The sequence below is a fragment of the Hemitrygon akajei genome, chromosome 13 (genome assembly GCF_048418815.1).
Source record: "Hemitrygon akajei chromosome 13, sHemAka1.3, whole genome shotgun sequence".
NCBI classification, from domain to species: domain Eukaryota; kingdom Metazoa; phylum Chordata; class Chondrichthyes; order Myliobatiformes; family Dasyatidae; genus Hemitrygon; species Hemitrygon akajei.
The window spans coordinates 64,336,928-64,361,370 of NC_133136.1; the positions used below are offsets into that span (position 1 = coordinate 64,336,928).

Sequence of the window (24,443 nt, forward strand, 5' to 3'; positions counted from 1 at the left end):
TATTCAGCTGGATTCAACTTCTAAATTGTTATTGATTATTAATATATCATTTTCCCTACAGAACTCTCATTCCCATTTTGCATCAGAAAGCAAAGAGAGGTACCCCTCGCCAAGCTAAGCAAGCTGTTCACTGTATTCATGCTATTTTTACAAACAAAGAAGTACAACTGGCACAGATCTTTGAGGTACCCAAACAATTTTTTCCTTTATTTATTGGATTGTAATGTACAGTTAAGAGTATTTTAAGTAAATGTCAGTTCACATTAACTTAAATGGTTTGAAGTTTGCAGTGGGAATTTGAAGGATCGTGATAGTTCCCCAGTTTTTACATGACTTGGTAAATAATATATTCATTCTGTTTATAGATTGTGTCTTAATTCATATGAACAATAATACGAAAAAGATCAAAGTTGGTGTTTTTATTCTGGGTCTAGAACATAAAATATGAAATGTGCCATTACTCTGTTGTGTTGGAGCCAAGTGTCATAAAGTGAATTTATTTTTTGAAAATGCCATAGTATAAAGTTGAAAGAATTTTGGTGAAGTTCTGAGCCTAATAAAGCTATTGTAATTACATAGCATTTAATTGTAATTTCAAATGCACGATTGAGGTACATAGTTATCATAATTTAATGCTCTGTACACTTTTTCTCCAGCCACTAAGCAAAAGCCTAAATGCTGACACCCCAGAACAACTGGTAACTCCACTCGTCTCATTGGGACACATTGCTATGTTGGCACCAGATCAGTTTGCCTCTCCAATGAAGTCAGTAGTCGCAAATTTTATCGTAAAAGATTTACTAATGAATGACAGGGTAGGTAAAGATTATGCACCATGTTTTGCTTCCAGATCAAGTTTGATTACAATATTTTTTGTGCTAAAATTACAACTATCTTTGATGTGTTAGATGACAGATTTCTTCATTGTTCTACTTGCATTGAGAAATTTGTAAGTTCTAGTTTTCCTTGTATCTGTTGAAATTGTCTTTTCAAAAACTATGTAATCAGCTTATTAACAAACCTACCAGAAATAATTTTGAAATAGTTCGGACATTTTGCCATTGTTCTACATTAATTCAGTCTGCATTATTGTAGAAATGCTTATCATGGGTATAAACAGCTGGTGCTCTACTATCACAAATCAGCCACAAAATGGGCAGAGATAGCTGCCATATTAACACCCATGATAAGACTTTTGGCGTCTACTAGAAAGCACTAGAATTAGTTTGATAAATGCGTTCTTGGACTGAAAACTCCAGTAAGTCTCTATTGCTAAGAAACCATATACACCTGAAAGCTGGGGTCTATTTGAAAATGCATGAATTAAAGAACACATGAAGGGGAGATAAAGCATGAGAGGACTGTAACTCACTTATATCTGTAATACATGTGGAACATCAGAGCCATCTATGGATCAGACACCCAAGAATTATGCCTCAAGAGCTGAAATTGAAGGCAAGCTTACCAAGCACATGGAGACAGCCAGTGCCTGCTGGAAGGAACACTTCAGTGAACTCAAACATGACTCGGTCCTTGATACAAGTGCTCTGACCCCATTCTACAGCAGGTGATCCAGTCCAGCCATGCTTTCAGCCCAGTTGATGTCAATGCCAACTGAAAAGCAACACTCAGGCAGACTGCAGGAGTCTCCTTAAATTGGCAGTGCGGAACTTCACAAATTTACAAGTTCCAACTTCAGTCATTGAATTTATGTATGCAGCCAACACCTACATACACACACACTTGGAGCCTGAGTTTCAAGTGTTATTGAAGATCAGCCTCAAACATAGGACAAGCTCATGATTCACTGTAGCGCATACTTTCCTGTCTTGCCCTCCTGTGTACCTGAATTATAAATGTCAAGTGCACTGGAAATCATTAACAATTTATCACTAATATTGCACCTGCAACGTCATCTAAAACCATTTGTAGGATAAGTAAATTAAATTTAGTGTTAGCATCCCCAGCACTGAGGTTGTTTCCAAAAAGCAGACAACAGAATCCTGAAGTTGTTGCTCTTTTCCAAGCTTTGTCACTGTAAGACATGATCAGGTGCAGACAGAATTCAGTTCAAAGATATTCGCACAGCTTCCTGGTAGAAGTGCAACAACTTTACTGAGGATGAAGGCGCAATTTGGAAAATATTAGTTATTGAGTCCATTTGGGAAATGTGCCACTCACATAATAAACTGTTGGTCATAATGATATCACTATTGGGCCATATCCCACTCTGAATTATTGCCTTTGAAAGAAACAAAGCTGTTTGAGTTGCCCCGTACTAATTAAGGGAAAGTTGCAAAATAATATAATTTTTAGTGATATTACATAGCCCAAGTCGTCATCACATGACATGGATGTTATTATCAAACGTTTACTGTTATTCATTTATACTCTGCCTGCAAGTAAATATATATGTCACTTTCCAGTTCCCTGGAGGAAAAAATGGTAAATTATGGACTCCAAATGAAGAAGTCTCTCCAGAAGTACTAGCAAAGGTAGTGTGACACACGATTAAATATATACTGTTTATTTTGAAGTTGAATATTAAGATGGTTGTGATTTGAGGAATAAACAAGGATTTTGCTAGCCATGATGCATGCTTGTCTGGACCACTTTTGCCTTGTGCTGTCAATTAAATTTTGTAATTTTATTTTTGCCTTTTATGAACTTTTACTTTTTCTTGCTTTTCCCCACTTACTCTGATTTAATTTATCTGATGAATTCAGGTTATTGATAAAATATTAACTTGATCCACAAATGCTGGCAGAACTGCTTAGTATTTCTGATAGATTTCCAGTAATCACACTATTCTGCTTCTATATCCCACACCAGTGATAGGGTTTCCTTTTGTCTTCACCTACCACCCCACTAGCCTCCACGTCCAGCACGTATTTCTCCGTAACATTCCCCACCTGCAAGGGGATCCCACCACCAAGGACATCTTCCCCCCCCCCCCACACTTTCTGCTGTCTTCAGAGATTTCTCCCTACATGACTCCCTTGTCCACTCGTCTCCACTGATCTCCCTCCTGGTACTTATTTTTGCAAGCCTCCTCCCTCACTACCAATCAGTGCCTCAAACAGTCCTTCCAGGTAAGGTGACACTTCACCTGTGAGTCTGTTGGGGTCATCTCCTGTATCTGGTGCTCCCAATGTGGCCTCCTGCAGTGAGACCTGAAGTAGATTGGGAGATCACTTCACCGAGCACCTACTCTCAAGTCCGCCAGAAAAAGTGGAATCTCCTGGTAGCCACCCATTTCAATTCCTCTTCCCATTCCCATTCCAACATGTCAGTCCATGGTCTCCTCTATTTCTGTACATTGAAGCCACATTCAGGTTGGAGGAGCAGCACCTTGTATTCTGCCAGGTTAGCCTCCAACCTGATGGCATGAACATCAATTTCTCAAACTTCTGGTAATTGCCCACCCAGCCCCCCTGACCATTCTCCATTCCTGTTTCACTCTCTTTCCTACCTCGTTACCTGCTCAACACCTCCCTCTGGTGCTCCTCCTTCCCTTTCTTCCATGATCTGCTAACCTCTCCAATCAGATTCTTCTCTTATAGCCCTTTATCTTTTTCACCAGTCAACTTCCCAGCTTGTCACTTCATCCCTCCCCCTCCTGGTTTCACCTATCACCTTATGCTTCTTCCTCTTCCCCTCCCCCCCCCCACCTTTTTGCTTTGACTTCTCATCATTTTTTCTAGTCCTGGTGAGGAATCTCAGCTCAAAACGTTGACTCTTTATTCCTTTTTGTAGGTGCTGCCTGCTCTGCTGAGTTCCTCCAGCATTTTGTGTGTTTTGCCCTGCTTCTATATTGATTTGTTTTGACTACATACCACAGAACCACAAAATATCTAGTCTTTGAGCTATCTTAAAAGTAATAGACATTTACAAACATTGTGGATTATGATGCAGTAATATTATCTTTTCTTATTAGGTTCAGGCTATTAAGCTTTTGGTACGGTGGTTATTAGGAATGAAGAATAATCAATCCAAATCTGCAAATTCTACACTTCGGCTGTTGTCAGCCATGCTGGTTAGTGAAGGTGACCTAACTGAACAGAAAAAGATAAGGTAACATTGCTCATAATAATGGTAATTGTTCCCTTGAATACGTTCATGAACCTTTCAATAATAAAACACAGTATGCAATTCAATCAACATATATAAATCAGAGAAAACTGCACAATTTATTAAATGATTTATCTTTGCTCTGCTTCTTCACAGAAACTCATGCGCTATTGATTGTATAAATAAATTCCTTTTTGAATTAAAGTTTGATCTTAATGTTCCAAAGAAAACTTGCTGTGCATAAATGATTTGTAATTATTTTATAAAGCTTTTGTAGATTTCGTAGATTTCATTCTTTCCCTTTCTGATTGTAATTTAATAGATTTTATATATATCAAAATCCTCCTTTGAGGGTTGCTTCAACTATGGATTACTTTTTATTAATCCCAACTGGAAATGGTTAATACCACAGTTGGGCCAAAATGTTATGTATATTAAAGACAGAAATACCAGGGATGCAGGGGTATATTTGCAAGGGAAATTCAGATGTAAAAAGGTAGCATGAGATAACTTTGGCAGAGAATATTAAGTAAAGCCCAAAGATGTTTAGTAATTTAAATGAAAATGCATAAAATGGATTTTATATTAAAGGGAAAAGAATAACTAGAGGGAGAATGGGCCCCTGAAAGAGGAAGTTGCAATTTTTGCATCATCATTGGCCATAGATGAGGACTACCAGACTGGAAGGAAGCGAATATTGTGCCTTTATTTAAGATGGTAGCAAAGAAAATTGTAGGGATTATAGGCTAGTAAATCTAACATCTGTAGTAGTCAAATGTCAGTGATTAACTTCACTTGCCTCATCATTGAAATGTTCCCACTACCTATGGACTCACTTTCAAGGACTCTTCATCTCATGTTCTTGATATTTGTTTCTATTTTTTTTTGTATTTGCATAGTCAGTTGTCATTTGCACGTTGAATGAGTGCCCAAGTTGATGCAATCTTCCATGATTCTGTTATAATTTATTGAGAATGCCCACAAGAAAATTAATCTCAGAGTTGTATTTGGTGACATATATGTGTGTTGATAATAAATTTACTTGTACTTTAAATTACTGAAGAGGATTCTGAAGGATATCTTTGGAAAGATGGGGGTCCATTAGGGGTAGTCAGCATAGCCTTGTGCAAACTCAACTTCGATGAGCTGACCAAGAAAATTAATGAGGGCAGAGCAGTGCATATAGTTTATATGGCCTTCAGTAAGGTAGTTGATAAGATTCCACACTAGGCTGCTCTGGGAGGTTAGTTCACATGGAATCTAGGGAGAACTGGCTAACTGGGTACATTTAGGTGATAGTGGATAGTTGATTTTTGAACCAAAGGTTTAAGTGGTGTGTGTGGGTCGGTGTCAGGCCCATTGCTGTTTGTCATAGGATACGAATGTATAAGGCCTGGTTTGTAAATTTGCAGATGACACTAAAATAGGTGGTATGGTGAACAAAGAGGAAGGATATTAAAAGATACAGGGAGATCTTAATCAGCTGAGTATCTGAGCTGGGAAATGGCAAATGGAATTAAATTTATGTAAGCATGAGGTGATGCATTTTGGGAAGTGAAATCCAGATAGGACTTTCACAGTGAACAACAAGCCCCTGCAGTGTTGTAGAACAGAGGGACTATGGAGGATGAGTACATTATTCACTGAAAGTAGAGTCGCAGCTTGATAGGGTGGTGAGGAAGTCTTCTGGCAGCTAAACAGGACACTGGCAAAGCCTCACTTGGAGCATTGGGTTCAGTTTTAGTCACCCTGCTGAGAGAAAGGATGTTATTAAACTAGAAAGAGTTTAGAAACAATTTACACTTAGACTGTCAGGACTTGAATTATAGGAGAGGTTGGGCGGACTAGGACTGATTAAGGTGATCTTATAGAAGTGTGTCAGATCATGAGGGTCATAGATAAGTTGAATGCATTCAATCTTTTTCCCTGAGTTGGAGAATCAAAAATTAAAGGGCATAGGCTTAAGGTGAGAGGGGAAAGATTTAGGAGGAACTTGAGGGGCAACCTGTTGTCACAATGGGCAGTATCTGTGGAATAAGTGCCAGGGGAAGTAGTTGAGGCAGGTACAACAACAACTTTTAAGACAGTTGGGCAGGTACGTGGATTGGAGGTGTTTAGAAGGTTATGTGCCAAACAATTGCAAATGGGGCAAGCTTGGAGAGGGTTTTTTAGTTGGGATGTGCCATTTGAGTTGAAGGGCCTGTTTCTGTACTATATGACTGTGGCATGCTTCTGACAAACCAGTGAAAGGTATATTCAGCTCTAATAAAACTCTTTAATTGCAAAGACAATGTGCAGGAATGTGCATTGCACCATTTATTAGTTGTCATCATACAAGATGATCTGGACTAGACTTGTGGCTTTCCTGTTTTCTGCCCCATATTAAAGATCTGTACTTTGAATTGTTGGTCCTAGTCTCATTCTGCATTACCATGTTCTTGTGCTGCTCCATGGTTTGTTAAAGTATTAAATCTATTTCCCAAGATTCATCTCTGTCTTCCTATTACGTTTTCTTCTGCTGCTTTGCTGTTATGAGAAGGTACTACATTGACCAGTCAAAGTCCAACCTATTTCACCACTGTCATCCTGTTGTAATGGAATATTGGCTGCCACAGTATCATTTCCATTTTCCACCACTAATTGCTTTGCCTCCTAGTTATCAGCACTGAGTCAAACAGAGGAGCATGGAATTGATTGCTTTGGCCATTTACGAAAGATTGCGTTCCCCATATTGATCTTGTAGCTAAGTCATGATCCACTTGGTTATTTCACAGGCTTAACCTGTAGTTATCTCTTATTTATATAGTTATGGCCATTTCTTCAGCCTACTACTGACTGTGTCTCAGAATGGATCCATCTTTTCTATGGAATTAGGTGGCCATTGTCTTATTGCTTCCAATTTGTTAGGAGTGTTGCCTTGGTGAAGCAAGCCAACTGTCCACTTTATTACTGCTGCTTAGTGAAACTATGATGATGTGAAACTATGATCATGCCAATCTGGTTCCATACAGTAGTTTACTTATTTCAGAGCCTTAATTCTGCCAGTAGTTTCTCAAAAATACAACTTCTTATTCAGAATCCTGCAATTATGCCTGAAATAGATGAGATTAATTTGATTTGGTCATTATGTCTTCTTGCTTATATCTTAATATTGTGTTGAAAGGTAATTAATCCAGCTGGATTTTCCCTCCGCTTATATTTGAATTTTACATAAGCATTTTTTTATGTTATTGGCTATGTTATGTCATTTTTTATGTTATTTTATGTTAGCGTTTGGTGAAATTACATGGCTAATATGCAACAACATTGTATGATACTGCCATGAAAAGACTTACAGGTGTTCCGATCAATGAAATGAGATTGGAGGTGTGGGTTGTAGAGGTGTCCTACCCTAGAAAAGACACACAAAGTCAGGTTACTAACAGAGCCTGCTCTTCTCAAGAATGATATGTTAATGTGCACCATGCCTCAATCAATACAATTTTCAGAGGACCTTAGAAGAAGAATTGGAGAGATGCATGAAGCTGGAAAATGCTACAAAAGCATTTCTAAAGGCCTGAGTGCTCACCAGTCCACAGTAAGAGAAATTGTCTACAAATGGAGGAAATCCAGTACTGTTGCTACTCTCCCTAGGAGTGGGTGTCCTGCAGAGATCATGCCAAGAGCTCAATGTGCAATGCTGAAGGAGGTGAAAAAGAACACAATGGTAACAGCAAAGTACCTGCAGAAACGTCTAGCACTTGCTAAAGTCTTTGTTCATGTGTCCACTACAGGAAAAACACTGAACAAAAATGGTGTGTATTAAAGACCACCACGAAGCAAACCATTGCTCTCCAAAAAAAAGTTATTGCTACATTCCTCAAGTTTGCAAAAGACCACCTGGATGTTCCACAATACTTCTGGGATAATGTTCTGTGAACAGACAAGACTAAGATGAACTTTTTGGCAGAAATGCACCCCGCTATGTTTGGAGGAAAAAGGGCACTACAGACCAACACCAAAACCTCATCCCAACTGTGAAGCATGGTGGAAGAAATATCATGGTTTGGGGCTGCTTGGCTGTCTCATGGTCTGCACAGCTTGCAACCGTTAAGGGAGCAATGAATTCAAAATTGTATCAAGACGTTTTACAGGACAACGTTGGGATAGCAATCTGTCGCCTGAAGCTTAGTAGAAGCTAGATGGTACAGCAAGACAGTGATCGGAAACACAAGTAAATCAACAGCAGAGTGGTTTAAAAGGAAGAAAATTTTGTGGTTTGGAATGGCTAAGTCAGAGTCCAGATCTTAACCCAATTGAGATGATCTGAAGAGGATTGTTTATGTAAGGTATCCCAGAAATATTGATGTATGATAACAATTTTGTATGGGGGAATGGTCTAAGGTTCCTCCTCATCATTGCGCAGATCTGATCATCAGCAACAGGAAATATTTAGTAGTGGTTATTGCTGCTAAAGGAGGTTCTGACTGTTATTACGTACAAGTGTTCACATACTTTTTCCAGCCTGGACTGTGAATTATTAAACAAAGTGTTCAATAATGACATGACAAGCACAATAGTTTGTGTGTTATTAGTTTATGCAGATTCTGTTTGTCTTTTATTGTGACTTAGATGAAGATCAGACCATATTTTATGATAAATTGATGCAGAAAGCTAAGTAGTTGCAAAGGGTTCACGAACTTTTTCTTGCAACTGCATATAAGTGTAAGAAATCTTTAATTTGAAGAACTAAGATTATCAGGTAGGTAATTCACTACTTTTGGTTTAGATTTTTAAACTTCCTCCTGTTGTCAGTATTCTGGTTGAGAGTTTCTAAAAATTGTAAGTACATTAGGTGGAGCTATGCTGTGATTAGTTGACCTTGTTTTCCCTGTCTTGCAGTAAATCTGATATGTCTCGATTACGGTTGGCTGCAGGATGTGCTATACTAAAACTTGCACAAGAACCTTGCTATCATGAAATTATCACCCCAGAGCAGTTCCAACTTTGTGCACTTGTTATAAATGTAAGTGCTTTATTTTCATCGTTTGTGTTTAAACTCTGTGCTCCTTCAGTCTAAAATATGATATCTATTTATAAAATTTCCAAAAAATCCTACATGAAGAAATGCTTTCTTCAAATCTGTGCAATTCAATCCTATCTCAAACCATGCTGGACAAACCTTTTCTTGTTGTTTATTCTGGGATTATTCTTTTAACAATATAAAAATGTTGCTAAGAAAACCTTCCATCTACAGGTTTAACTCTTACAAAAAAGTGAAAATATTTTATTGTGATGCCTATAACCATATAACCATATATAACAATCACAGCACGGAAACAGGCCATTCCGGCCCTCCTAGTCCGTGCCGAACTCTTAATCTCACCTAGTCCCACCTACCCGCACTCAGCCCATAACCCTCCACTCCTTTCCTGTCCATATACCTATCCAATTTTACCTTAAATGACACAACTGAACTGGCCTCTACTACTTCTACAGGAAGCTCATTCCACACAGCTATCACTCTCTGAGTAAAGAAATACCCCCTCGTGTTTCCCTTAAACTTTTGCCCCCTAACTCTCAAATCATGTCCTCTCGTTTGAATCTCCCCTACTCTCAATGGAAACAGCCTATTCACATCAACTCTATCTATCCCTCTCAACATTTTAAATACCTCGATCAAATCCCCCCTCAACCTTCTACGCTCCAATGAATAGAGACCTAACTTGTTCAACCTTTCTCTGTAACTTAAGTGCTGAAACCCAGGTAACATCCTAGTAAATCGTCTCTGCACTCTCTCTAATTTATTGATATCTTTCCTATAATTCGGTGACCAGAACTGTACACAATATTCCAAATTTGGCCTTACCAATGCCTTGTACAATTTTAACATTACATCCCAACTTCTGTACTCAATGCTCTGATTTATAAAGGCCAGCGTTCCAAAAGCCTTCTTCACCACCCTATCTACATGAGACTCCACCTTCAGGGAACTATGCACTGTTATTCCTAGATCTCTCTGTTCCACTGCATTCCTCAATGCCCTACCATTTACCCTGTATGTTCTATTTGGATTATTCCTGCCAAAATGTAGAACCTCACACTTCTCAGCATTAAACTCCATCTGCCAACGTTCAGCCCATTCTTCTAACCGGCATAAATCTCCCTGCAAGCTTTGAAAACCCACCTCATTATCCACAACACCTCCTACCTTAGTATCATCAGCATACTTACTAATCCAATTTACCACCCCATCATCCAGATCATTTATGTATATTACAAACAACATTGGGCCCAAAACAGATCCCTGAGGCACCCCGCTAGTCACCGGCCTCCATCCCGATAAACAATTATCCACCACTACTCTCTGGCATCTCCCATCTAGCCACTGTTGAATCCATTTTATTACTCCAGCATTAATACCTAACAACTGAACCTTCTTAACTAACCTTCCATGTGGAACTTTGTCAAAGGCCTTGCTGAAGTCCATATAGACTACATCCACTGCCTTACCCTCGTCAACATTCCTCGTAACTACTTCAAAAAATTCAATAAGGTTTGTCAATCATGATCTTCCACGCACAAATCCATGCTGGCTACTCCTAATCAGATCCTGTCTATCCAGATAATTATAAATACTATCTCTAAGAATACTTTCCATTAATTTACCCACCACTGATGTCAAACTGACAGGTCTATAATTGCCAGGCTTACTTCTAGAACCCTTTTTAAACAATGGAACCACATGAGCAATACGCCAATCCTCCGGCACAATCCCCGTTTCTAATGACATCTGAAAGATCTCCGTCAGAGCTCCTGCTATCTCTACACAAACTTCCCTCAAGGTCTTGGGGAATATCCGGTCAGGACCCGGAGATTTATCCACTTTTAAATTTCTTAAAAGCGCCAGTACTTCCACCTCTTTAATTGTCATAGGTTCCATAACTTGCTTACTTGTTTCCCACACCTTACACCATTCAATATCCTTCTCCTTAGTGAATACCGAAGAGAAGAAATCGTTCAAAATCTCTCCCATCTCCCTCGACTCCACACATAGCTGACCACCCTGATTCTCTAAGGGACCAATTTTATCCCTCACTATCCTCTTGCTTTTAATATAACTGTAGAAGCCTTTCGGATTTACTTCCACCTTATTTGCCAAACCAAACTCGTAACTTCTTTTAGCTTTTCTAATCTCTTTCTTAAGTTTCCTTTTACATTCTTTATATTCCTCGAGCAATTCCTTTACTCCATGCTGCCTATATCTATTGTAGACATCCCTCTTTTTTCGAACCAAGTTTCTAATATCCCTTGAAAACCATGGCGCTTTCAAACCTTTAACCTTTCCTTTCAACCGAACAGGAACATAAAGATTCTGTACCCTCATAATTTCACCCTTAAATGACCTCCATTTCTCTATTACATCCTTCCCATAAAACAACTTGACCCAATCCACTCTCTCTAAGTCCCTGCGCATCTCCTCAAAGATAGCCTTTCTCCAATCAAAAATCTCAACTCTAGGTCCAGTCCTGTCCTTCTCCATAATTATATTGAAGCTAATGCTATTGTGATCACTGGACCCGAAGTGCTCCCCAACACATACATCTGTCAGCTGACCTATCGCATTCCCTAACAGGAGATCCAACACTGCCCCATCTCTAGTCGGTACTTCTATGTATTGTTGCAAAAAACTATCCTGCACACATTTCACAAACTCTAAACCATCCAGCCCTTTTACAGAATGAGCTTCCCAATCTATGTGTGGAAAATTAAAATCTCCCACAATCACCACCTTGTGTTTACTACAAATATCTGCTATCTCCTTACACATTTGCTCTTCCAACTCACGCTCCCCATTAGGTGGCCTATAATACACTCCTATCAGTGTTACTACACCTTTCCCATTCCTCAATTCCACCCAAATAGACTCCCTAGAGGAGCTCTGTAATCTATCCTTCCAAAGCACCGCCATAAGATTTTCTCGGACAAACAATGCAACACCTCCTCCTCTGGCCCCTCCTACTCTATCACACCTGAAGCAACTAAATCCAGGAATATTTAGTTGCCAATCACACCCTTCCTGCAACCATGTTTCACTAATAGCTACAACATCATAATTCCAGGTATCAATCCACACTTTAAGCTCATCCACCTTTCTTACAATGCTCCTAGCATTAAAATAGATACATTTAAGATACTCTCCACCTCCTTCTCTCTTTTCATCCCTAGCAATGCATTCAAATTTATTATCCTTTTCTTTCTTCTCCCCTACAACTTCGGGCTGAGCGTATCCCTTCTCCATCACCTGCCTTTCCTCCCTCACACACTGTCTACTTACTTGCTCTACTGGTGAACTAACCTCCTCTCTCATAGTTTCCTCAAATTGATTTCCGCCCCCCCCCCCCATCTTACTAGTTTAAAGTCTGCCCTGTAGCCCTAGCAAACCTCCCCGCTAGGATATTGGTCCCCCCAGGATTCAAGTGTAACCCGTCCTTCTTGAACAGGTCACGCCTGCCCCAGAAGAGGTCCCAATGATCCAGAAACTTGAATCCCTGCCCCCTGCTCCAATCCCTCAACCACGCATTCATCCTCCACCTAATTCCATTCCTACTCTCACTGTCGCGTGGCACAGGCAGTAATCCCGAGATTACTACCTTTGCGGTCCTTCTTCTTAACTGCCTTCCTAACTCCCTATACTCTCGTTTCAGGACCTCTTCCCCTTTCCTACCTATGTCATTGGTACCTACATGTACCACGACCTCTGGCTCTTCACCCTCCCACTTCAGGATATCTTGGACGCGATCAGAAACATCCCGGACCCTGGCACCAGGGAAGCAAACTACCATCCGGGACTCCCGATCACCTCCACAGAACCGCCTGTCTGAACCCCTGACTATCGAGTCCCCTATTACTATGGTCCTCTTTCTTCTATCCCTACCCTTCTGAGCTACAGGGCCGTCCTCTGTGCCGGAGGCCCGGCCACTGTCACTTCCTCCAGGTAGGCTGTCCCCCCCCAACAGTACTCAAACATGAGTACTTATTGTCAAGGGGTACAGCCACTGGGGTACTCTCTAGTACCTGCCCCTTCCCCTTCCTGACCGTGACCCACCTATCTGCCTCCCGTGGCCCCGGAGTGACCACCTGCCTGTAACTCCTCTCTATCACTTCCTCACTCTCCCTGACCAGGCGAAGGTCATCGAGCTGCAGCTCCAGTTCCCTAACTCGGTCCCTCAGGAACTGCAGTTCGACACACCTGGCGCAGATGTGGACGTCCGGGAGGCTCGGAGACTCCAGGACCTCCCACATCCGACACCGAGAACAACAAGCTGCCCTCACACTCATACTTCCCGAATAACTGAAAATAACAAGAACTAAAAGATAAGCCTACTGTGCCCTCTTCCGCCTAAGCCCTCTGAGCCCAAGCCCTACACTCTGCTCCCGGCTCACTCCGCTGCCCGCAAACGAAGCTGCCCACTGCTTAAGGCTGCGTTCTTTTTATATCTTCCCTCCTTCCCAGGCCTCCTTCACGCGCCTGCGCAGTCCCGCCTCTCAGAACTCCGATCTGAGAAGCAATTTGAAAATGGCCGCCGCCGCACTTCTTCTCAAAGCCTCGCTGTCCTCTTCCAAAAGAAGAGAATTTTAATTATTAAAAAATTAAAACAGTTGTGAAATGAGAGGTTAAATGAACTTTTATAATAGTGGCAATTTTTAACTGCATTTAACTCAATATGTAATAATATTCATCGGTTTTAATTAATATACTTTTTCGTGTTATTAAGTTAGAGTGAGTGAAGAATATTTAGTTAATTGAGCAGCCGCATATTTAGGAAAACTTTTAAAGATCAAAAGCTAATTGAGAAACCTGTAGGGATTTCCTTTGTTTATTTGGGACACCATGCCACTTAATTGGGACAGGAGACTGTAGTTTCTAACTAGCATAAGTCCATACACTTAGTGAGCGTTAGAACATCATGCTTCGTGTGAACAGTTTTTAAATAGCGTCAGTTGCGTACGTTTGTTCACTGATAATTAGAAATAAGCAGTAAGATAATTCAGAACCGTTTTGGTCACTGCAGTTTCAAGCATTCAGGCTTCGAGAGAACAGAAACAGCTTGGAGTGAAAATGAAGTGATTTCACTACCTCAGAAGAGTTAGAAACTATGAAGAATTTTAAATGAAAATGAAGATTTGGAGGATACAGTCATTGTCAGCATTGTATGAAAGCAGTCCATTATCTGCATTGGGTGGCTGTGCTGATTTTGTTCTTTTACAGTCACCCATGGTGCAGATGAATTCTTCCAATAGGTGTTAGGAGCTAATACGCATTTTTATAGTGCTACCGTAAAATTGGTAGTGTTCTAATTTGTTCTGTATTTCATTTAAATACATAATTTGTTACTCAGTTTCTTTTTTATACCTTTCTAACTATTTCCATGAAACTTTGGCTAATTGGGGCAGCCACTTAATTGGGCCAAAATGTATTGGTCTCAGTGTGTCCCAATTAACTAGAATCCGCTATATTATTGAAACAACATTGAATGAATAAATCTCGGATAATTTAAACGCCACCCCCTACCCCCCCACCCCCCAAATGAGCTATCATGAAATTAACAAACTGCTTCTGTTTTGCCATAGAGGTGAGCATTCGTGACTCTCACATTCATGTTAACAATTTGTTGCATTACCTCAAATAATCTATTGATTTTATAACTTTTGTTTTTAAAAGGACGAGTGTTACCAGGTGAGACAAATATTTGCTCTGAAACTTCACAAAGCCCTCGGAAAATTAATGCTCCCATTGGAATATATGGCGGTGTTTGCACTCTGTGCCAAGGACCCTGTGAAAGAGCGAAGAGCACATGCCAGACAGTGTCTCCTAAAAAATATAAGTATACGAAGAGAATATATTAAACAGAATCCAATCGCTCATGGTTAGTACAGTAATTTACAATATTTTCTTAAAAGAAGTGTTTTACAACTGACAATGCATTAGTTTCAGTTTAAACAAATTCTCATTATTTATTTCTTATATTCGCTTGGCATGCCCATCAGCTCCACCATGATTTTCTTACTACTTACCTTTAGGGATGTGGGTAGTCCCCGGTAAAATGCCGCAGGGTTTACAGGAAGAACATGGAAACTCTACACACCAAAGGTCAGGGTCAAGTCTACATTGCCAGATCGGTGAAACAGCACCACCTGCTCTGTCACTGTGCTACCCATATGATTCAACTTTGTTTGAAAGGGATAAAACAAGTAATAGGAGGCCATTTAGATGAACTACATTGTGGGACATATTATTGGAATCAGTTCTGAGAAGAAGAATGCAGATTAATCAAAAACAGTATAGAGCAATATAGCAAAGACATGGCAGGCCATTTGGCTCAGCAAGTCCATGCTGACCATAGTGCCCACTCAGCTATATCCAATTACCTGCATTTGTCCCAAATCCCTCTAAGACCTGCCCCTCCGAGTACCCATCCAAGTTCTTCTTAAATGTCACTGACCTCCATTCTGTGAAACAACCTTCAATCACCACTCGTTGCTTCTTAACCTCCAAGCCAATTTTGAATCCACCTTGTGAGCTCTCCCTAGATTCCATTAACCTTCCAGACCAGTTTACTATGTGGGACTTTGCCGAAGAAACATCCACTGTCCTAGCCTCATCTACCCTTTTGGTTACCTCTTCAAAAAAACTCAAAATATTCATCAAGCATGACTTTCCATGCACAAAACCATATTGGTTCATCTTAATTCTTGTGTATCCAAATGCAGTCAACTGGATTTCTTAAGGGAAAGTTGCAAAGAAATCAGATTTTTTTTAAAAGTGCTTTTGATGTAATCTGCACTGAGTTTCCCCTTTTACTTTTTGTAATATATATAGACTATCTTATAAGTATAGGTAGATAAGGTTTGCGAAAATGGAATTGAAAAGGAATCGAAAATGATGGTGTGAATGACAGGAGACATGCATAGACTGCAGGAGGATGTTGATGCTCTGGTCAGTTGTGCAGAAAACTCAAATAGAATTCAGTCTAGAGAAGTGAGAGGTCATTGATTTGAGGAAGGACAACATGTGAATCCAGCTTCTTAAAGGTGTTCAGAAAGGTTGATAATATGGATAAGAAGACACCTGGTGTACTGTCTTTTGTTACCTAAGGAATAAAGCATAAGAACAAAGAGATTATGCTAGAATCATATAAAACACTAACTAGACTATAGCTTGAATATTATGTACTGTTCTAGTCACCTTATTACGGGAAAATCAGACACAATGGAGAAGGTGCAGAAGAAATTAACAGGATATTGTCAGAGCTGGAAATTCAACAACGGGGATGGATTAGTAGGCTGGGGAAAGACTGGGGGAGGTTGGGCGAGATTTAGTTGACAAGTATTGTATTATGAGGGGCATAGACTGAGTAAACAGGCAGCATCTGTGAAAAGAGAAAATAGTTACCTCATCAGGGTCTTATTACTGTCTTCCAGATTCACTTTTATCTCCTAAAACCATTTGTGTATTATTAAAATCTGCTCATTTTCAGAGTTCTGTGAAATTCTTGGTTTTAACGGCCTTTTAGCTCCTAGAACTGTTACTTTCCTCTTCAACTCTTTCACTTCATGTGACTTCCATTTCCTATTCCATAAACCTAGCCACTCCATTCATAACTGGCATCTTGGTCAACAGGTTAATTTGAATTTCTATCTTTATGCATGATTGAAGACTTCAACTTCGCTAAATTTTTGCCAGGCTTAATTAACCTAGCCTTTATCCATTGCTTTGCTTTCTAGGTTCCCAAATAGTGTTTTCGTCTTTAATTATTCTGTTTCAGATCCTGTTCCATTGCTTCACACTCTTAGCTTTCCTACTTTTACCTTCTCAATATTTTGCATCTGCTTTCTAACCCCATAATAATTCATCATTAATTTGCAGCATCCCTTCCACGGGTATCCCAGTTTCAAATCCTACTTGAAGTTAGTCAGATTCCTAGGCACCTTTCCTGCCATCCAATGAGCAGCTGTAAGTATTGCCCTACGATTTGCTTTTATCTGAATCTTTACAACTGCTCAAAGAACAATATTCAAATTTATTCCTAAACTTTGGAACAACAATTTCCTCTTTCTTAAGCAGAAATTGCTTTTGAAAGGCAAGGAATGCAAAAATGCTAAAATATGCAATATATAAAATAACAAAAATAATGTTTTTTTCCCCAGTCCTGCCATGAATATGAATCCTGTGCCCTTGTTCTCAATTTGCTTGAGTATAGATTTTGTTCTGAAAGGTTATAATGAAATGGTAGCTTTGGGAATAAATGACATATTTAAATCTGGTCAATTCAAAAGGGGCATTTTTCAAAGAAATAGGAGAAACTGGGTTCCTTACAAGATGCTTTCTAGAGATATTTGTTATAGGACAAAGGTGAATGGAATTGAAGTACAGTTAGGCCTCTCAAGTCTGGAATTAGATCAATGCTTATAATCTTCTGATCTCAATGGGAATTGCTAGCTATCCTTTTCAAAGAAATATCGTATGTACTATGAAAAATACAATAGTGTTACATATTTCAAGATTAAATCTTGCAGTAAAAGTGATTGGAATTTTCAACATATTAATGAATTAATGTAAAACTAAAATATATTTGCTTATTTTTGTCTAATATTCAGGTTATTTTGAAGATTCTAATTTGCTAGAATTGTATGCATCAATAAAGTTTTTAATCAACTTTTAAATATACTTTTCCTTTGTTTTTTCTGTAGAGAAGCTTTTGTCACTATTACCAGAATACGTAGTTCCGTACACAGTTCATTTGCTAGCTCATGATCCAGATTTTACCAAAACACAGGATATTGAACAGCTACGTGACATTAAAGAGTAAGTAACATTTATTTAATGGCATTTACTCATTTATTTATTTTGCAGTACAAGCCCTTCTGGCCCTTTGTGTCATGCTGCCTCAACAATCCTGATTTAATCCTAACCTAATCATGGGACGATTTTACAATGACCAGTTAATCTACTGGTTATGTCTTTGAACTGTGGGATGAAACTGGAGCACCTGGAGAACACCCACGCATTCCATAGGAAGGCATACAAACACTTAACTTGTAAAACCGACAACCCCAGGATTGAACTCTGAACTCCGAAGCTGTAATTGCATTGTACTAACCCCAATGGCATCATCTATTGTAATTTGACCTTAAAATGTGTATATTAATTTAAATGCTGAACTTGAAATTGCCATCTGTTGTACCCTTCTTGAGTGTTTCCTATGATGTGCCTTAAAACTAAGCTAAGATTTTTCTAATTATATTTGGTAAGGTGCCTCTGGTTCATGTTGGAAGTTTTAATGGCGAAAAATGAGAATAATAGCCATGCTTTTATAAGGAAAATGGTGGAGAACATCAAACAAACTAAGGATGCCCAAGCACCTGATGATGGCAAAATGAATGAGGTGAGATGTATATATTTGCAGCACACTAGAATCAGAATCAGGTTTATTATCACCGGCATGTATTGTGAAATTTGTTAACTTAGCAGCAGTTCAACACATTACATAATATAGGGGGAAAAAATCAATCAATTATGGTATATGTATATTGATTAGATTAAAAATTGTGCAAAAACAGAAATAACATAAATATTTAAAATGTGAGGTAGTGTTCACTGGATTAATGTCCATTTAGGATTCGGAAGCTGTTCCTGAACCGCTAAGTGTGTGCCTTCAGGCTTTTGTGCCTCCCACCTGATGAAAGATCTTTCAGTATTTTGGTTTATGCTATTAAAATTGAACTGAGCCCCTAAATGGAGTTTAAAGAGTTGCACAGATTTCTTTATTTATTTAGCAACATAGTGCAGAATAGGCCCTTCAAGCCACACTGCCCCAGCAACTCCCAACAAACTCAATTAACCCTAACCTAATCACGGGACTATTTTTTTTTACAATGACCAATTAACCTATCTGGAACATCTTTGAACTGGAAAGAAACCAGGGCATCCAGAGAAAACCCACACGTTCCACAGGGAGGACAGACAGGCACTCCTTACAGAATGACACCAGAAATGACCTCCAAACTCCAAAATGCCCTGAGCTGTAATCGCATCATGCTACTTTGACATGTCTGTTGATATTGCCAGAAAATGTTTTTGTTTCATTCAATGGGAAATGATGTTGCTGATTCAGCCAGCTTTTATTGTCATACTCTAATTGCTCCTGAATTGGCTGCAATTTCAGAAAGCAATTAAGAGTCACCCACTTTGTTTTGTTTCAAGGGTCACATGGCCAGCTGGGATCAATAGCTGTGTGCAGTCAGGTGATTTAGGGATAAATGAATTTTGAAACTAATTGTAGGATGGACAGGAAGGTGTTGCTAGTAGGGTGTTTTAAGGTAATTTGGGTCAAAGATTACTTCCTTCCATTCGATTTCAAGGATTTGCCCGGTTTTAGGGTTGATGGTTGTGTTGATGACAGTGGTGTGCTGATTTCATGTTAAAGCCTAGTTGGAGGGTAGTAAAATGTTTGTACACTTAAATGTAAACATAGACATGATTGTTTGATGGGGAAAGACCGATATGTGAGCTCAGGGACAAGCATTTCTCCATTCCTGCTGCCTTGGTTTTCTTGAACTTCATTAACCTGCTCCTTTCCTTCATCTATTCCAGCCTGTTATCTTGCACTCAACTTCTTGATCCCCTGTTCCTTTCCAACTCCAAGCAACCTTTCTTAACTGACTGTTTCTATCATCTTATGTACTCCCAAGAAAGGTCTTAAGAAAAGTTGGATTTCCGTTTAAGATCTCTGGGAGGTTTTCATTTTGTCACTCAGTTCTACCTGAGTTGCTCATGACCTCAGGAAAAGCTTTAGTTGGCCAATCAATGAGAAGCTTCTCTGCTGGTTTTTTCTTCACCATACTGTGTGAATCCTTCAGTCTGATCCTTCCTGGGCCACATTACCAAAAGTTTTGTAAGGACTAACTGCACTGAATTGTTGAGTCCCTTTTCTTTTTTACAAGTTAGTGAGAAATTTCTTCATGATAAGCAATGTTCAGAAACAGATAAAACTGGATGAAGGAAAAGAGGTTACCCAAGGCTTTGCTGCTGTCTAGTTTACTATTTACCAGATACATGATATTTTACAGCATAAAATTTGAAGTTCAGTGCTACCTGCTGTATATGGTTTTTTTGTGGGGGTATCAAATTTGCCAGTATTTCTTCTTGAGTGTCAACCTTGCCAAATGCCCTTTTTTTGACAGACGCAGCAGTAGCAAGCTCTGCAGTCAAAATGCTTATTGTCTCTTAGTATGAATGTACTTTTAATTAATACCAAATAGCTCTCCTAATCTTCAAATAATACGCTGGAGCCTTTTAATAGATGGATCTGATCAAGTAGTATTTTGCAGATTAGACCTATCAATACTTAGCTAGTTCTAAATTTCCATACATGTTTTTATGCGTAGAATTATGGGATTTACTAAACAACAGATGGCTCTACATGTCAATAGATTTCAGTCATAGAATCCTTTGAGAAACCCGGGTTTTATTTATTTATTGTTTCTGAGTAATCAAATTTCTTCAATATATGTTTCTTCAGTGTTGTTTGTCATATACATTAATGATCTGGATGATGGGGTGGTAAATTGGATTAGTAAGTATGCAGATGATACTAAGATAGGTGACGTTGTGGATAATGAAGTAGGTTTTCAAAGCTTGTAGAGAGATTTAGGCCAGTTAGAAGAGTGGGCTGAAAGATGGCAGATGGAGTTTAATGCTAATAAGTATGAGGTGCTACATTTTGGTAGGACTAATCAAAATAGGACATACACGGTAAATGGTAGGGCATTGAAAATGCAGTAGAACAGAGTGATCTAGGAATAATGGTGCATAGTTCCCTGAAGGATAGAGTGGTGAAGAAAGCTTTTGGTATGCTGGCCTTTATAAATCAGAGCATTGAGTATAGGAGTTGGGATGTAATGTTAAAATTGTACAAGGCATTGGTGAGGCCAAATTTGGAGTATTGTGTACAGTTCTGATCACCGAATTATAGGAAAGATGTTAACAAAATAGAGACAGTACAGAGGAAATTTACTAGAATGTGACCTGGGTTTCAGCACCTAAGTTACAAAGAAAGGTTGAACAAGTTAGGTCTTTATTCTTCGGAGCGTAAAAGGTTGAGGGGAGACTTGATAGAGTTATTTAAAATTATGAGGGGGATAGATAGAGTTGACATGGATAAGCTTTTTCCATTGAGAGGGCAGATTGAAACAAGAGGACAGGAGTTGAGAGTTGGGGGCAAAAGTTTAGGGGTAACACGAGGGGGAACTTCTTTACTGAGAGAATGGTAGCTGTGTGGCACGAGCTTCCAGTAGAAGTGGTAGAGGCAGGTTCGTTATTGTCATTTAAAGTAAAATTGGATAGGTATATGGACAGGAAAGGAGTGGAAGGTTATGGGCTGAATGCAGGTCGGTGTGACTAGGTGAGAGTAAGAGTTCGGCACAGACTAGAAGGGCCGAGATGGCCTGTTACTGTGCTGTAATTTTTATATGGTTATATTATTTTAATTTTATAGTTTCTTAAGCAGTGTATGTCAGGACTGGCTTTCATCTCTGGCCTTAGCTTTGCTAGTTCTGAAAGCCTGTCAATAACATTTGCCAGGCAGGATCTCTGCACTTTGTCACCCACTGTTCACTTATCATTCAGACCATTCTAGTGGAATCAGGGATAGAGTGGGCCTGGAAGAGAGGTCCTGAAACTCCAGCCCTAGGGATGTTCAGGTGTATGAAGACCAAAGGCATTGATTCAAGACAATAAATATATCTGTCACAATAACATGGATCTTGTGCATTTGGTGGCATGCAAGATTTAAATGTTATCATTTGACTGGCCTGGCATTTGCATCAGATGATTAAAGCTTTTTTTGAAAATGTTTCCATTATCTTAATGTAGTTCATCGATTTTTTTTTTATTTAGGGAAGGGCTTCACTTGTGATGAAATAGTCTGTATTCAACTCCTTCTGGAGTCTTTTCTGTTCCTGGGCATTGGTGTTTTCTTTACCAGGCCATGGTGCAGCCAGTTAGGATATTAACTGTGCATCTGTAGAAGTTTGTCATAGCTCATGACTTATCATCTGCTTTAGCACCATTTTCCTACACTGACTCAGCACATACCAACCCCATAACATATACAAGGGCAAGGGCAACAAAAGCATGGGAGCAACAGCACCCTGAAAGTTGCCTTCCAAGGCCCACACCATTCTGATTTCAAAGTATATTGTGGCGACCCACTTTCTATGCAGGCGAGCCGGCTCACAAATAGCCAGCGTGCGGGGGGAGACTTTGGTAATGTACTTCTGATGTCATTTCCGCCCGGAGAGGGCGGGCGCTAGGGATTAAATGCCAGCGCTGCGAAGTTTGAATAAACTAGTCTCCAAACGACTTACCGACTGCGTGTCGTTATTTCAGCGCTGTGTGTAGCACATCGCTACATTGCTGACCCCGACGGTCCAAACGGGATGTGGACCAAAGATGACCGACTCTTCATCTGTTCACGCAGTTTCGCTAAAACTGCCGACTTTCTGGACGCTGCGACCCCGCGTGTGGTTTAGCCAAGCAGAAGCCCAGTTCCAGATTCGGCAGATATCCTCTGATTCCACGCGTTACTACCACGTGGTGAGCACCCTTGACCAGGAGACGGCCGCCCGGGTTGCGGATTTCATACAGTCGCCCCTGGAAGAAGGCAAATATGAAGCATTCAAAGCGCTGCTCATTGGGACCTTTGGCCTCTCACGGCGTGAGCGGGGTGCCCGCCTGCTTCACCTGGACGGTTTGGGAGACAGACTGCCGTCAGCATTGATGAACGAGATGCTGGCCCTGGCTGACGGACACAAGCCCTGCCTCATGTTCGAGCAAGTGTTCCTAGAGCAACTGCCCGAGGACATACATCTGCTGCTGGCCGACGCAGATTTCAGCGACCCCCGGAAGGTGGCGGCCCAGGCAGACATGCTGTGGAAAGCCAAGAGGGAGAGCGTGGCTTCCGTCAGTCAGATTACCAGGCCACGCGCCCAACAGACCAGACCAGGCCCGGCAGGGGGGCACACACAACACAGAGGCAGGAGTGAGGAGGCCAGTGAACAGTGGTGTTTCTACCACCAGCGGTGGGGCACAAAAGCCCACCGTTGTCACCCGCCCTGCAAGGGCCAGGGCCAGGTGCCGCTAATGACTATGGCGGCTGGCCACCAGGACAGCCTCTTGTACGTCTGGGACAAACAGTCGGGACGCCGCTTCTTGGTCGACACCGGAGCGGAGATCAGCGTCTTACCCCGGACGGGGTACAACACCCGCAACAGGAAGCCAGGACCCACCCTGAGGGCTGCAAACGGCAGCACGATACGGACCTATGGCACCCGCACAGTGCAGCTGCAGTTCGGCGCCAGCCAGTTCACGTGGGACTTCACACTGGCCGCGGTGGCCCAACCACTCCTGGGGGCGGACTTCTTGCGAGCTCACAGCCTGCTGGTCGACTTGCAAGGGATAAGACTGGTACATGCCGAGACTTTCCAGACGTTCTCCCTGGGTGACGGCCCCACACTTGGACTCCATCACGCTGTCGGACAACGAATTCGCCAGAATCCTGGCGGACTTTCCATCAATTCTGGCACCGCAGTTCACGGCAGCCATGCCCAGACACGGGGTACAGCACCACATTCCGACCCAGGGACCACCCCTCCACGCCCGCGCACGAAGGCTCCCCCCCAGAAAAGCTCCGCCTGGCGAAGGAGGAGTTCAAGAGGATGGAGGAATTGGGGATCGTACGGAGGTTCAACAGCCCATGGGCCTTCCCCCTGCACATAGTGCCCAAAGCAGCCGGGGGTTGGAGACCATGTGGCGACTACCGCAGACTGAACGAGGCTACCACTCCAGACCGCTACCCTGTGCCGCACATACAGTACTTTGCAGCAAACCTGTACGGGGCAAGAATCTTTTCCAAAGTAGACCTCGTCTGGGGATACCATCAAATCCCGGTGCACCCTGAAGACATCCCCAAAACAGCACTCATCACCCCGTTCGGCCTGTTCGAGTTTCTCCGAATGCCGTTCGGCCTGAAGAATGCCGCACAGACGTTCCAGCAGCTAATGGATTCGGTGGGACGCGACCTGGACTTAGCGTTCATCTAATTGGACGACATCCTTATAGCCAGCAGTTGTCGTCAGGAGCATCTGTCCCACCTCCGCCAGCTCTACTCCCGCCTGAGTGATTTCGGCCTCACAATCAACCCGGCCAAATGCCTGTTCGGTCTCGATACCACCGACTTCCTGGGCCACAGGATTACCAAAGGCGGGGCAACACCTCTGCCCGCCAAGGTAGACACGATCTGCCACTTTGCCCGGCCCAACACGGTCAA

General features: G+C 41.1%; 1 protein-coding gene across 5 annotated transcripts in view; it reads left to right on the plus strand.

Annotated features, from left to right (window-relative positions):
• The window catches only part of pds5a (PDS5 cohesin associated factor A), a 167,030-nt gene that overhangs the window by 110,590 nt on the left and 31,997 nt on the right, over positions 1–24,443 (plus strand). For all 5 annotated transcript variants that reach the window (XM_073064807.1, XM_073064811.1, XM_073064809.1 and 2 more), the window contains exons 20-27: positions 62–185; positions 657–815; positions 2,427–2,495; positions 3,938–4,074; positions 8,953–9,076; positions 14,777–14,981; positions 17,806–17,920; positions 18,368–18,500. In XM_073064807.1, coding sequence (XP_072920908.1) covers positions 62–185; positions 657–815; positions 2,427–2,495; positions 3,938–4,074; positions 8,953–9,076; positions 14,777–14,981; positions 17,806–17,920; positions 18,368–18,500 — 1,066 coding nt within the window. The remainder of the gene's footprint in view (positions 1–61; positions 186–656; positions 816–2,426; positions 2,496–3,937; positions 4,075–8,952; positions 9,077–14,776; positions 14,982–17,805; positions 17,921–18,367; positions 18,501–24,443) is intronic.